Source organism: Myxine glutinosa, chromosome 1 (genome assembly GCF_964187855.1).
Source record: "Myxine glutinosa chromosome 1, kmMyxGlut1.1, whole genome shotgun sequence".
NCBI classification, from domain to species: Eukaryota; Metazoa; Chordata; class Myxini; order Myxiniformes; family Myxinidae; genus Myxine; species Myxine glutinosa.
The window spans coordinates 79,972,661-79,988,871 of NC_136261.1; the positions used below are offsets into that span (position 1 = coordinate 79,972,661).

Sequence of the window (16,211 nt, forward strand, 5' to 3'; positions counted from 1 at the left end):
ACGGTTCTGCCAAAGCAGCTCTCGTGGCTGAAAACCCATCGTGGACAGGCAGCCACTCCATCGCAATGAGCGGCAGCTTCGGGCAGGAATTTGGAATTTGGCCACAGTGCCGACACACAATGACGTACTCTTATCAAGAGGCACAGCGAGATGTTTACTGCCCACCCGTATATAATGACAGAGAGAACCCCTGGCTGAAACTCTACTCAAAAGGACATATTACGCACTGATAAAACACACTTCCTGTGAAACACAATGAATAAAACCCAGACTAGACAGCTCAAAGCTAAGTGCGTTCCCTCTGAGCGATCCTGTTAGCCTAGCCATCTCATGATACCCATATTGATAATGATATGTATCACGCTGCTTAGAGAGTGTTGGTGCTGTCAAAGCAATTTCTAGGCTGAGGTTATGCTTGGTGGTTTATCATTGCCATCCCCTCATTCAGTTAGGGTAGGGATTTGGAATTTGGCCAGAGTAGTGGCAATAGCTCGCCTACTTTTCATGAAGGACACGTTGTGGTCTCTAACGTCGACCAACTAATCCTGGAAGATGGGATACCCGTTTAACATCCCTCCGAGGGACGGCACACACATTGAAGAACCGCCCTGCTTGTGAACACCAGGATGGCAGTTTATACAACAACAACAACAACAACAACAACAACAACAACATGCATTTTAAGGCCATTTTCCCTGCTAGAGCGGGGGTTAGCCACCAGTTTAGTTAGCAGTTTATAGCTGGGTCAAAATTCAAACCCAGGCTAGACAACTTAAAGGTGAGTGTGTGTGTATGTACCTCTAGGGCCTCGGCTATTCTCCCGACCCATGAAGGTGATACACAAAAACACAAAAACAGAAATGCTTCCCAGCAAACCCATTGTGGTTGCAAAGCTGAGAAAGACAATCATGGTGGTGTGATTTGATTGTGTGTTTGTGATTGCTACAACATGAATAAATAGCTCAAAATCCACGGTGTTTTTTTTTTTGTCTACATAGTCGAGGATCGTATGAGAGCTGACACATAGAACACACAGTGCATTCAGAAAGTATTCAGACCCCTTCACTTTTTTCACATTTTGTTATGTTGCAGCCTTATGCTGAAATCGTTTAAATTCCTTTTTTCCCTCATCAATCTACACTCAATACCCCATAATGACAAAGAGAAAACAGGATTTTAGAAAGTTTTGAAAATTTAATAAAAAGAAAAAACTGAAATATCACATTGACATAAGTATTCAGACCCTTAACTCTCAAAATAGTTGAAGTTTTTGTCTACATAGTCGAGGATCGTATGAGAGCTGACACATAGAACATACAGTGCATTCAGAAAGTATTCAGACCCCTTCACTTTTTTCTCATTTTGTTATGTTGCAGCCTTATGCTGAAATCGTTTAAATTCCTTTTTTCCCTCATCAATCTACACTCAATACCCCATAATGACAAAGAGAAAACAGGATTTTAGAAAGTTTTGAAAATTTAATAAAAATAAAAAACTGAAATATCACATTGACATAAGTATTCAGACCCTTAACTCTCAAAATAGTTGAAGCACCTTTGGCAGCGATTACAGCCTCGAGTCTTCTTGGGTATGACACGGCAAGCTTTGCACACCTGGATTTGGGGATTTTCTGCCATTCTTCTCTGCAGATCCTCTCAAGCTCTGTCAGGTTGGATGGGGACTGCCGGTGGACAGCCATTTTCAGGTCTCTCCAGAGATGTTCGATTGGGTTCAAGTCAGGGCACTGGCTGGGCCACTCAAGGACCTTCACAGAGTTGTCCCTAAGCTACTCCTGCGTTGTCTTGGCTGTGTGCTTAGGGTCATTGTCCTGTTGGAAGGTGAACCTTCGGCCCAGTCTGAGATCCTGAGCGCTCCGTTTCAGGTTTTCATTAAGGATATCTCTGTACTTTGCTCCGTTCATTGTTCCCTCAACCCTGACCAGTCCCCCAGTCCCTGCTGCTGAAAAACACCCCCACAGCATGATGCTGCCACCACCATGCTTCACCATTGGGATGGAATTGGGCAGGTGAAAAGCGGTAACTGGTTTCCTCCAGACATGACGCTTGGTATTGAGGTCAAACAGTTCAATCTAGGTTTCATCCGACCACAGAATCTTGTTTCTCACAATCTGAGAGTCCTTTAGGTACTTTTTTGCAAACTCCAAGTGGGCTTTCATGTGTCTTTCTCTGAGGAGATGCTTCCGTCTGGCCACTCTGCCATAAAGCCCAGATCGGTGGAGTGTTGCAGTGATGGTTGTCCTTCTGGAAGTTTCTTTCATCTCCACACAGGATCTCTGGAGCTCAGCCAGAGTGACCATCGGGTTCTTGGTCACCTTTCTTACCAAGGCCCTTCTCCCCCGATTGCTCAGTTTGGCCGGGCAGCCAGCTCTCGGAAGAGTCCTGGTTGTTCCAAACTTCTTCCATTTAAGAATTATGGAGGCCACTGTGTGTGCCTTTCTAAATCATGTCCAATCAATTGAATTTACCACAGGTGGACTCCAATCAAGGTGAAGAAACATCTCAACGATGATCAAGAGAAAGGGGAGGCACTTGAGCAAAATTTCAAGTGTCATAGCAAAGGGCCTGAATACTTATGTCAATGTGATATTTCAGTTTTTTCTTTTTAATAAATTTGCAAAACGTTCTAAAATCCTGTTTTCTCTTTGTCATTTTGGGGTATTGAATGTAGATTGATGAGGTAAAAATAAATTTAAACGATTTCAGCATGAGGCTGCAACATAACAAAATGTGAAAAAGTGAAGGGGTCTGAATACTTTCTGAATGCACTGTATAATAAAGGGAGCGGGACGAGAGGGGGCGAGAGAGGGAAGTACAACAACAGTAGGGAACAGGAACATCTGTAGAAGAGAGAGGGCTGGGGTGGGGTACACGGGATAAACAATATGGACACTACAGGGTATTTCAGGAAAGAAAACAGGGAATTTGAAGGAGGTGGGTTTGGGTGGATTAATGGGGGTACAAAAGATCAAAGTTTTGGATGGAAGAAGATATGAGATGGTGATGAACAGCTGTTTTGAAGACTTGGAGGGAGGAGTGGAATTGAAGAGAGTGTGGGAGTTTGTCTTTTTGTATAGTTAGTCTGGGCCTGTATGACAGTTAACACGTAAAACATAATAAAGGGAGAGGTTGCAAAAGTAAAAAGCACGACCTAAACTAACTTGCCCCAGTGTCCCAAAAATATCACAAAAGGTTCAATAGTGAGGCCAACCGAATATGTGAAAACATCTTAATATATCTTATCATTACTTCTTTTCAGCAAACACACAATTCCAACACAGCAAATCAAACAATTAAAGTCCACACACAGGAAGTTTTGCTTACAAAGTTTGGAAGGGGTACAGGAAGGCTGAGGTTTCCAAGGGAGAGGTCAAGGCCATTTTGAGCGCAAGCTACAAGGCCAAGAGCAACAAAAAATCCCTGTGGAAGGGCAGGAGAGACGTATGCATAGATATCGGTTCAGAATTTCAATGTTTGCTGCAAAAATTGCGATCCATTCGGACCAAACAATCACTGCTTTCATCCATCATGATAGTTCATCTGTCTATACAAAATTACAATGTAACACCGGAAGTACACCGCAACCGCTATGAACCAATACAACCCATTTAACTCGATCAGACATGAGACTTTCTATCATTCATATATAATATTTTCTCAGCAAATGCCATAAAATGATGACATCAACATGGAAACAAATGCAGATTCCGTTCTGAGTGCAAGCAGCACGTGGCTATTGGTTGCATCGTTTATGTGGCGTGCAGCTGTGCCGCTTATGTAGTGCCCCCTGGAGGTTAAGGCAGGAATTTTGAATTTTGTTTGGGTGCTGGCAACAACGCTGTCTCTTTCTCCGACTCTTCATCAATCGGACCTTCTCGAAAATCCTCCAGCTCATGCGTGTGGATGCGTCATCAGATCTACGTCGACCTGAGGAATGGTATGAAGTACCAGGGTAATATTTAAAAAATTATATGTAGATGTATATAATTTTGTTTAAGGTGGTGAGGGTGCTGGAGATCATGATGTTGTGGGATTCGAGGGATTCAGTGGTAAAGAATGCACTCCCAGAGAAGAAGGGAAGTCGGAAGTGGAATGCAAGAACATAGGTGGATGAGATGGAGGAGCGGTTGCAACAGGAGGAGGTCGTGGGGATGGTACAGCATGGGAAGCATGGCTTGGGGTGGATGAAGCATGAGCGATGGGGAAAGGCATGTGTGAAAGAGAGGAGAAAGATGGTTGAGAGGGAGGTGAGAAGAAAGGAAGAGGAAGGGAGATATGTGAAAGCAGTCGGACAGGCACAGCAAGTTGCTTGGACTAGGTGGGAAGGTGTGCGGGTGAGGATGTTGAAGTGGCAAGAGATTTGGAGGATGGAGCCAACATTGTTGAGTTTCCTGTTGAGGGCAATGTATGATGTGCTTCCGTCACCAGTAAACTTGAGATTGTGGGGGTTGTTGCAGGAGGAGAGATGTTATTTGTGTGGTGGTTTGGGAACGGTGCAGTATGTGTATATATATATAGTCACATGAAAAAGTAAGTACACCCCATGTAAAGTTTTGACTTTTTCAACATATTTCAACATACAGCTATTTGATCTTCATTTCAACAATATTGATAGATAAAGGTGATATAAGATAACAAATATCATGAAACATTTACATTTTGTAGTCCATTGTATAATTTAAATAAACATAAATACAAATTTTGCATGTGGAAAAAGTAAGTACACCCTTGCCTCTGATAGGTGGTATTGCCCCCTTTGGCAGAAACAACATCAAGTAGGTGTTTCTTATAACTGTCTACCAGTCTCTGACATCGACTGGGAGAAATTTTTGCCCACTCCACCATGCAGAATTCTTTCAGCTGTGCGATGTTTGAGGGGTTTCTTGCATGCACAACACGTTTCAAATCCCCCCACAACATCGCGATGTGATTTAGATCCAGGCTTTGACTTGGCCATTCCAGAACCCGCCATTTATTTCTTTTCAGCCATTCCTTTGTGGATTTACTGGGATGTTTAGGGTCATTGTCATGTTGCAAGGTCCACCTTCGGTTGAGCTTCAACTTTCCGACAGAGGCCTCACATTATCCTCAAGCACCCTCTGGTACAATGAAGAATTCATAGTGGATTATATGATGGTGAGCTGCCCAGGCCCTGATGCAGCAAAGCTGCCCCAAACCATAATATTTCCACCAAAATGCTTTACAGTTGGTATCAGGTTCTTGTGGTCAAATGCTGTCTTTGGTTTTCGCCAAACATGTCTTCTGGTACTGTGGCCAAATAGCTCTACCTTTGACTCATCTGTCCAGAGCACATTGTTCCAGAAGTACTGGTCTTTGCCTCGGTGTTGATTGGCAAACTTTAGTCTTGCCCTGATGTTCTTTCTGGACAGCAAAGGTTTCCTCCTGGCACACCTCCCATGTAGATCAAATTTGTGCAGCCTCTTTCTAATGGTAGACTCGTGCACTTTGACATCAACAGTGGCAAGAGCTACCTTTAGGTCCCGTGATGACATTCTGGAGTTCTTAGACACTTCTTTCAGCATCTTGCGGTCTGCTCTCGGGCGGAACTCGCTGGGGCGGCCTGGCCTGAACAAGTTGGCAGTTGTTTGGAATCTTCTCCACTTGTAGATGATCTTCTGGACAGTCGAATGATTGATTTCAAAATTGTTTGGAGATCTCATTAAATCCCTTCCCAGTCTCGTAGGCATCTATAACCTTCTTTCTGAAGGCCTCAGAGAGCTCTTTTGATCTAGGCATTGTGACGCCGCACACTTCAACAACAAAGAGCAAACCAAACTAAATGTCTGAGGTTTAAATAAGACAGGTTCCTCCAAGATCCTCTCTAACGATGTTCTAATCATTTGCACCTGAGCTGGTGCACCCGATTCTAATTTTATGTATTTGAAGTAGTGATAAATGTAGGGGTGTACTTACTTTTTCCACATGCGAAATTTGCATTTAATGTTTATTTAAATTATACGATGGACTACAAAATGTAAATGTTTCATGATATTTGTTATATTATATCACCTTTATCTATCAATATTGTTGAAATGAAGATCAAATAGCTGTATGTTGAAATATGTTGAAAAAGTCAAAACTTTACATGGGGTGTACTTATTTTTTCACGTGACTGTATACATATACATGCACATATATATATATACATACACCTTGACCCCAATCACACTTCAAAAAGCACCCAGGAATGGTTAAACACAAAACGCTGGACTGTTCTGAAGTGGCCAACAACGAGTCCAGATCTAAATCCCATTGAACACCTGTGGGGAGATCTGAAAAGAGCAGTTGGGAGAAGGCACCTTTCAAATCTGGGAGAGCTGGAGCAGTTTGCACAAGAAGAGTGGGCCAAACTGCCAGTAGAGAGATGTAGGAAGCTCATTCATGGCTATAGGAAGCGCTTGACTGCAATTATTTTTGTCCAAAGACTGTACAACCAAATATGAAATATTGGGTGTCAATAATTTTGTCAATGCCATTTCTTTTTATTTTCTGATTTTAGAGGAGATATTAATTTCTGAATCAAAAACAAAGGTTCTGCAATATTAGCAGTGAAATAAAGAATTGTGGAGACCAAATACTTTTGTCAATTTCAACTTATTTTTAGAGAAAATTGTGAGTTATTTGAAAACAGTGCAAGGGTGCCAATATTTTTGTCCACGACTGTACATATATATATATATATATGTACATATCGGTTCAAGACGAGGCGGATCAAAGGTGAGTGTGGAAGTACTTTTTCACTGACTTCCTTATTATTGAAAGATTAATAATGTCCCTGTGAGTGAGTTTTCATTCACAGCTAAAATTGTAATTTGTGCTTGGAGATTTTTACAATGCAGAGTACTAACAGAAACATGAATATTGTTTTGTGGAATTAACAATGTTGCATAATCCGTAAAAATGAGAAATTAAGCTACATTGGAACATGTTAGAAATGTTAAAAGCTGGCAGCTCACTCTGGCAAGCGCTCTGGGAGAAGCTGTGGAAAATGCAGGGTCAGCGTTCTGGAATTGCTGGAAACCTTTCTACAGAGATAAGTTCCATGCCCCCCACCTCTTCTCCTCACTGGGACCTGAAGATAAGAATGACTCCTGCCTGGTTCGCCAACTATTGAAGAATGTAATATCTCTACTCTAATAAGATAACTGAGAGACAGAGACGATCACTTTCTTGTGAACGAATTAATCAAACTTGCTGGAACAAACTCAATTCATTTAAACAAATACTTCATTGAATACAAAGAAACTCATTCGATGTCTTGGGTGCTGTATATTCAATGAAGTATTTGTTTAAATGATTCGAGTTTGTTACAGCAAGTTTGATTAAATCGTTCACAATAAAGTGATAGTCTCTGTCTCTCAGTTATCTTATTAGAGTGGAGATATTCCATTCTTTAATATGAGCGAGCTACCACTGCACTGTCCTGACAGCGTCGAGGGAAGGCCATGGGTATGAAACCCAAAACCATTTCTGCGATGGTTTGCACCAACTGCAAATGCCTTGATGAGCAGTCAATGCAGGTCAGCCAAGGTGTGACTGGTTGTTGAGTAATCCTCACTGTGCAGAGTGTTTGCAGGTTCCTTTTGGTTACATTGATATGTGAATTGTGGGCTGTGCTGCTTTTCCATAGGCATCATTTTGGTGTCCATCCAAAGATGCCTTAAGATTTTTAAAAACCAAGCACAAAGTATGGACTGGGACCATGTAGACCATACCAAGCAGGGCAGGTAGATTACCACTTTTTTGAAGGTCAACAGTCAGCCAGCTGGAGTTTTCATTGATGATCTCATTGTAACATGTTTCTTATTTATGATTATATCTCCGTTACTAAAAATCTAATCCAAATCCTTCTTAGTTCTGCTTTTAGTTAGATTTTAACCCAAAACCCCTGGGATACCATTTGGTGACGAGGCCACTGAAGCCACCATCATATCCATTTGTGATGGACCCACTGCTCAATGCGAGGGCACAATTTATTTCCGTGTGCACTTTCCTACAGCAGAGCATGATGATTGTAAATTATACGAAGCAAAAACCTCTTCAGTCAGATATCAATCACAACACACCTGTCTGTCCAAATAGCCTTTTCCATCAGGATCTGCCATATCCCAGATCTGCAACAAAAACAAAAAACATACCTTAGGGAATCGAGGGGGTTAAATGATGTAATGGGAGTAACATTTGGCAGCGCTGGATGAATGATCGTTTTAAGGCCATTTTCCCCGCTAGAGCGGGGGTTAGCCTTGCGGGCCCCATGACAATCATGGTTTCCTGTTTGAAGCAATGTTTTCATGGCCGGATGCCCTTCCTGACGCCAACCCTTGGTCACGCTCCTACGATGCGCAGGGATACGGTGTACCTATTCTAAATCGGGGTAAACACCGTGATCATTCATCCCAGCAAGCTGGTACTCAATTTGCCGACCTCGGAAGGATGACAGGCTGAGTCAACCCCCCTGGCGTTAATTCAGCGATCGACCGGGATTCGAACCCAGGATCCTAGGATCCCAAGCCGGCACCCTAACCGCTAAGCCAACACCAAGCTGGATGTTCCAGGATAACCCATAGCTGGGGAATTATGCACCTCAGAATTCCTCACCTTTCCAAGAGTGAGATCGGGCAGCCCAGAGCTTTTGAGGAAAATGACGGCCTCCCTCGCAGAAACCCTGCCAGTTCCACCAGGGTCAACCTTCACAAAAGAGTAAACACTATAGGTAACACAACCACTACCACAATCGCAGAAGTATATGTGGCTGTTCGGGACATGCTTTTTGAAGATGCAATTTGATTACAATGGCATCTCCTCATTCCAACTATCATTGATATAAAGACATCTCTGTGAAGTACCAGGGTAACTTTAAAGATCAAAAGTGAGCAGATAAAAAGTGAGCATTCTACTATGGCGCTGTCCTGTCAGCCCCATTTTGGGTTGTTGGCATGACAGTGCCATAGTAGCTTGATAACATTTGAGCCAAAATTCCACCTGGGTCAACCAAAGTGGAATTTCAGCCAAAGTGGATTGATAAACCCAAGAGAGGTTCTCAGGATTGAGCTGGTGTGTCGTATTACATGAACAATCCTCAACTTCACTCTTGTCACAAGGGCTGTAGATCTCTGCACTGCTGACGACTGCTACATTTTTTGGAAATTGTCATGGGGCAAACTACATATTGTGGATTTAGGGGTGGAGGGAGAGAATGAATTCAAGATTTAAAAAAATTCAGGAAATTGGGGAAATATGGGGTGAAAAGGAAGTGCAAATAAGGATTCAAATGGATTAAATTGAGATATTTGTCAATGATCTACACATAAAACCCCATAATGTCAGAGTGGGAATTTTTTAGAAACTTTCACAAAATAATTTAAAATGAAAATCTGAAATGTCTTGTGTCAATAAGTATTCAAACCCTTTGCAATGACGCTCCAAATTGAGCTCAGGTGAATAGGAATTTCCTTTTATCAGATGTCTCGAGAACTTGATTGGTGTCCACCTGTGGCCAATTGGACATGATTTAGAAAGAAACATACCTTTCTATATAAGGTCCCACAGTTGACAATGCATGTCAGAGCAGAAACTCCACCATGATGTCCAAGGAACTGTCTGTAGAACTTCAAGATAGAATTGTGAGGAGGCATAAATCTGGGGAAGAGTATAAAACAATTTCTCGAGTGTTGAAAGTTCCCAAAGGCACAGTGAGCTCCATCATTAGGAAATGGAAAGAATATGAAACTATACAGACTCTTACTAGAGTTGGTCGTCTGACCAACCTTAGCAGCTGGGCAAGAAGGACCTTCGTTAGGGATGTGATCAAGAACCCAATGACCACTCTGACAGAACTACAGCGTTCCTTGGCTGAAATGGGAGAAACTGCCGGAAGGACAACAGTCTCTGCAACACTTCACAATTCTAGGCGTTATAGGAGAGTGGCCAGATGGAACTCACTCCTCAGAAAAAGGTACATGACAGCACAAGTAGAGCTTGCAAAAAGGCAAGTGAAAGACTGAGAGCATGAGGCAAAATATTCTGTGGTCTGATGAGACAAAAATTGAACTCTTTGGCCTGAAAGATCGCTACGTCTGGCAGAAACCAAGCACAGTTCATCACCCATCTAACACCTTCCCTACCGTGAAGCATGGTGGTGGAAGCATCATGCTATGGGGATGCTCCCAGCAGCAGGGACTGGGAGACTTATAAGGATAGAGGAAACAATGGATGGAGCCAAATACAGGCAAATCCTTGAGGAGAACCTGCTTCAGATTGCAAAAGTCCTTAGACTGCGGCGAAGATTTATGTTCCAAAAGGACAATGACCCCAATCATAAAGTCAAAGCAACACTGGAATAGATTCAGAACAAGAACATGAAAACCCTTGAGTGGCCCAGGCAAAGCCCAGACTTGAATCCCATTGAGAATCTGTGGAAAGACTTTGAGATTGCTGTTCACCGCCGCACCCCATCCAACTTGACAGATATTGAGCAAATCTGGAAGGAAGAATGGGAGAAACTCCCCAACTCCAGATGTGCAAAGCTGATACAGACATACCCAAGACCCAAGAAGATTCGAAGCTGTAATCGCTGCCAAAGGTGCTTCTACAAAGTGTTGACCGAAAGGGTTGAATACTTATGTAAATTAGATATATTTATATATTTAAATTTAAATTATTTTGTAAAACTTTCTCAAAAGTATAATTCCACTTTGACATTATGGGGTATTATGTGTAGATCAGTGACAAATAAATCTCAATTTAATCCATTTTAAATTCAGGCTGTAACACAACAAAATGTGAAAAAAGTCAAGGGGTGTGAATACTTTCTTTAAGGTACTGTATGTTAATAGGATCTTGAATCTGACACACAGTCACTCAGATGTTTGAACGCTGTATTTGCTTCGAAAGCGAAAGCTCTGATCTTGTCCGGCCGCATCCCCCATTTGTTTACCTTTACCCACTCCCATTTGAACACTGGGTTTTTCCACCTGAGAGGTCAAGAAACTTTGATATAAAATTTGCATATCTTCAGCTACTATGTCCTGACTATGTCCTGACTGACTATGTCCTGACTATGCTATGTCCTGTCCTGTCCTGACCTGTCCTATGCTATGTCCTGTCCTGACTATGCTATGTCCTGACTTCAACTACTATGTCATTCAGCTACTACTGTACAACTACGTCCAAGTTCACAAAACATGATCCATCAAAGTGACGTTTCATCTCCTTGTCTCCTTTTTACTTTTCAGCAGGTCCTTCAATTCAAGATGCATCCAATCTGCTTGAAAGATGGCAAACATCATTCCTATCCACAATAAGGGTCCAAAGACCGATGAATTGACCGCTCCGGCTGCTCCCATAAGCTAAGCAATGGAATCGATAATAATCAACACCAACAGCCATTCCTTTTCTCTATGGGGTCTAATAACCAATCAACAGTTTGATGTACACCCCAGGCACTCAACTCTGGCTGGACGTGGTGCATCTCCTCACACAATGGATGGATGCTCCAACTTAGAAAAAGTTCAACGTTGTCTTTCGTCATATCCTCTGCTTTCAACACAGTTTGCTTGCTACATTCAATGCCGTGTTCATTCCTGGCTGGCAGGCGTCTTCCATAAGTGTAAACAGCATGGTTCACCCAATGGTTCCTTATCAACTGCTGTACTTGTGGAGGCTGGTATGCCTCATGGGAGCATCTTAGGCCCAATTCTCTTTCTAGATGCCACAAACAATCCGTATCATTGAAAAATTGAAAATCGTATTTATTTCACAGTTAATGGAACATTATCTCGAAGAGTTCTCATCCATGGGGAGAGAGGGGTAGTGGCTCCTTCCCTCATAGCAGACCTGGGCAGAAATATTTTTCAAATTCACCTAATACATGGAATTTGATTTAATCTCGACAAGTCCCACATCCTCACAATTACACTTTGCAAGAACCGTCCGGAAAACCCACCGAACTCCTTCTGTGATCAACCTCTGAAAGTTCAGTCCTTTGAATGGTGGGCCTCATCATGAACCATAAACTCTACTGGGTAGAAAACATCTCCAAGCTGGCCACTAAATCCAGATGCAGACAGGGCAGTCTTCCTTAATTCTGCAGAACATCTCAAGGCCCACAAAACATTTAATTGAAGCACAATGGAGTACTATCGGCCCAAGTGGACAGGAGCACCTACCTGCGTCTCACCTTCCTTTGAAAATAATTGGCATCACTGATCAATATGCTGTTGCACAGGGCCTGCTGCTTTCTCACCAGAGAATGGTTAGCGGACTCCATGCCCAATGTCATACTGTCTTACTGTCTTTCATCTGGTTTTGCGCTCACAGGTCGTTTATGTCCACTCAGTTCCTTTTGCCATTAATTATTTAACAGATCCTCCCCTTCCCCACCTAAATCCTCTGCTGGTTTGCTCCGCCAGAGGCTTCAACTTTCTACGTTGATGGGAAAAACATGTTCACTCGTGTTTCAAGAAGGGGTTGTACTGAAACAGTCCACACACCCACAAAAGAGTTGCCAACATTTTTACCAAAACAACCTCCACACTACAAGTCATTGTTATATGCATTACATGACAAAAAGTAAAGCAACGTTTTCATTCCAGATCAACAATATACAGTACAAGTTTTGCCAATTCAAGGTAAATATAGGGACAATTGTGGTTTAATATAAAGGACACTTATTCTTCTTCTTCGTATGCAGCACAAGGCTGTGGGGTAGCATCATTGGCTGAGGGTGCGTTTGCGCCGGTGATGCAATAACCTCTGCTGGTTATGGCAGGAATTTGTAATTTGGCCATGGTGCTGGCGATAGCTCGTGAAGGACACGAGGGACCTTTAACGTCCACCAACGAATGGTGGCAGACAGGACGCCCGTTTAACATCCATCCAAGGGACGGCACACACATCGCCAAATCACTCTGCCTGTGAAACACCTGGATGACAGTTTATAGCTGGGTCGGGATTCAAACGCAGGCTAGATAGGTTAGAGGTGAGTGTGCGGACCTCAAGGCCATCATGTCAGCCCAGTGAGGACACTGGACTAACATCATAGAAGTGGGTTCAGATGGGGCCGAAGGCCGCTAATCAAGATTTCAATTGGAATCTACTAGAGACTAGACTCGTCTTCGGAGAAATACGTCACTTTCTGCTCGACTACAAACCCAGTTGGCTCACAAATGGCTATCGAGGATGGGGTAGTCTGACCACCCATTGGTTTGGCATACATATGATGGCAGTTCAAGGTTTATGGTTGACTCCACCAAAATGGTGTTCCCAGCTGAACCCCGAGCTAATGATGCTGGTAACCCAGGATTAAAATGTATAAATCATGTCGATCCATGCATCCTCTACTAATATCCTGGCAATGAGTACGACAGGTTTTATCCACTGAAAGTTGGCGAAGGTATGCGAACCAGCAGGCAAAGCAAGGTGAAGTTGGCGTTCGCTCGAGGAACGAACCAATATGTCGGAGGGCAAGAGGGGAGGGCTGAGGCCCCGAATGCCAGCTTCACTTTGGCTTGCTTCCCACGGTAGTTATCACACCTCTGTCAACTTGAGGTTGATGAAACTTATCGTTCAATTTGCCTGGTGATGCAGACCAACGTGAGCCTTGACGAAGTCCAGCATTCTTATTGCGATTCGTAAACCAATGTCGACCAACATCTTTGTCCTGCATTCGATTTATGTACAAGCTCAAACATGGGCAGTTGGTTAATGTTAAAACAAGCAAATAGATAAATAAATAAAAAAAATGCCCTGCCTCCTCAAATCACGCTCCCACCCCAAATCCAAATAAAAGAGAAGGAAAAATGCTGAAGCAGCTTACCTGTTTGTAGTAGGCCTCAAATGTAGGGTTCGCACTCAAAGCCTGAAAACAAAATTGCGGTCGTTCTCATGCAAGGTCAAAGTGAAAGGAAAGGCAAGCAAAGTCATGAAAACACACAGAGCAAATCCTTCAGCATGTGTTTCACATTAAGTGGGTTATTTAACTGGAGTTTAATAAAGAAAACAACAAAAAACGGTGTTTGCTTCCGAGATTCCCAGCATCGCCAATGTTGGTGTGTGTGTGTGTGTGTGTGTGTGTGTGTGTGTGTGTGTGTGTGTGTGTGTGTGTGTGTTCGTTCTGCATAACATGAACAGTATTATACAGCTGGTTTCATATTGCCAATCGAAAGGTAGAAATTATTAACCACATTCAAAAAATGCCATCGTGAAGGCCTTCATATTTACAGGAAGCAACATTTATGCCTTTTCGTTCATTTATCTCTTACTTCAAAAGAGGGGGGGGGCGGGTGGGAGGTAGAAGCGTGAGGGTCGGGTGGAATATAGGTAGAGGGGTGGAAGGTGGGTAAAATTGGGGGGGAGAGATCGAGGTGGGAAAGATAGGTAGATATATCTATATATATATATATATATAAGCATACACTGGATCAGCAAGTCGCTGCGTCCTTGTCTGACTCCTCAGCACCACCCCGACACACACCACTGTGTCGCTGCGCTACGGAATGAGGTGTTTTTACGGCGGCCGGAGTGCACATACTGCCACCAACCTCCTTGAGAGAGGATGACAGGCTGAGTCAAACCCACCTGGTATTAATTCAACAGCTGAACGGGATTCAAACTCAGGACCTTACGATCCCAAACCCGCCACCCTAACCATTAGGCCAACACCAGGTTTAGGGAAAGATAGAGGTGGGAAAGGGGGTGGAAAGGGGTGAAAAGGGATGGAAATGGGATGGAAAGAGGGTGGAAAGAGGATGGAAAGAGGGTGGAAAGAGGGTGGAAAGAGGGTGGAAAGAGGGTGGAAAGAGGGTGGAAAGAGGGTGGAAAGAGGGTGGAAAGAGGGTGGAAAGAGGGTGGAAAGAGGGTGGAAAGAGGGTGGAAAGAGGGTGGAAAGAGGGTGGAAAGAGGGTGGAAAGAGGGTGGAAAGAGGGTGGAAAGAGGGTGGAAAGAGGGTGGAAAGAGGATGGAAAGAGGATGGAAAGAGGGTGGAAAGGAAGGGAAAAATAGAGAGGAATAGAGGAAGAGAGGGACAGAGGCGGAGGGACATAGGAAGATAGGAAGAGAGGGAAGAAGGGACAGAAGGAGAGTAACAGAGGGAGAGAGGAACAGAGGGAGAGAGGAACAGAGGGACAGAGGGAGAGTAACATTGGGAAAGCGGGAGAGAGAGGGACAAAGAGAGAAGGGGAGAGGAACAGAGAGAAAGGAGCACAAAGGAAGAGAGGGACAGAGGGAGTTAGAGACACCATCCTAAAAGGCAGGCAGATAGGTAGGCAGGGAGAGAGGGAGGGAGGGAGGGGGAGAGGAAGAAGGGAAGAGGCAAAGAGGGGGAGAGGGAAAGGGGGTAAAAGGAAGAGGCGAAGAGGGGGAGAGGGAAAGGAGGAAAGAGGGAGAGAGTGACAGAGGGATATATGCAGAAGGAAACAACATGAGGAGGGGAGAAGGGAAGAAGGAGAAAAGTGGAGAAAAAGGGAGGGGATAAGGGGAAGGAGGGAGAGTGAGAGGGAGAGACACAGACACCTGCAAGTAAAGGCATTGGGCTCGGCAGAGTTGAATGAATGAATGAATGATCGTTTTTAAGGCCATTTTCCCCGCTAGAGCGGGGGTTAGCCTTGCGGGCCCCATGACAATCATGGTTCCCTGTTTGAGGCAATGTTTTTATGGCCGGATGCCCTTCCTGACGCCAACCCTTGGTCGCCTCTTACGATGCGCAGGGATACGGTGTACCTATTCTAAACCGGGGTACACACGGGGATCGGCAGAGTTAATGGGTACAAATAGGATTGTATTCAAGGATTGGCGGTGGGAGGGGTGGGGTGACATGAGATGGTGCATCATCAACTTGAAGTCCTGGAGGGAAGAGTGGGATTGAAAATCATCATGGATGCAGGTACACAAAAGGGGAAAAAGGAGGAACAAAAGAGTGGTGTACAGAAAGCCGGGTTTTTGGGGGCTAAACCAGGAGAGAGTTACTGGAAGAACGCGTGCATCGTGGAGGAGCTGGGAAGGGTCAGAGAGATGAGAGCGAATATGGACCTCAACTGGAGGATGGGTAAGAAAAACGAAAACGAAACAGGCGACCATCTAAATAATTTATTGGCTTTCATCATTTTCATGTATTATTAAAAATACACATCAAGGGTGTGTAAGTTTACCCAAATTTCAACAACTCAAACTCTGCTT

General features: G+C 43.6%; 1 protein-coding gene across 5 annotated transcripts in view; it reads right to left on the minus strand.

Annotated features, from left to right (window-relative positions):
• The window catches only part of LOC137425531 (uncharacterized), a 578,290-nt gene that overhangs the window by 169,601 nt on the left and 392,478 nt on the right, over positions 1–16,211 (minus strand). For 4 of the 5 annotated variants that reach the window (XM_078773842.1, XM_068114071.2, XM_068114080.2 and 1 more), the window contains exons 2-5: positions 13,855–13,896; positions 8,637–8,726; positions 8,105–8,152; positions 3,342–3,437 (exon numbers count right to left, since the gene is read on the minus strand). The exons of the other annotated variant lie outside the window; for it this stretch is intronic. In XM_078773842.1, the coding sequence (XP_078629968.1) occupies positions 3,342–3,437; positions 8,105–8,152; positions 8,637–8,726; positions 13,855–13,896 (276 nt within the window). The remainder of the gene's footprint in view (positions 1–3,341; positions 3,438–8,104; positions 8,153–8,636; positions 8,727–13,854; positions 13,897–16,211) is intronic. 5 annotated transcript variants of the gene reach the window in all.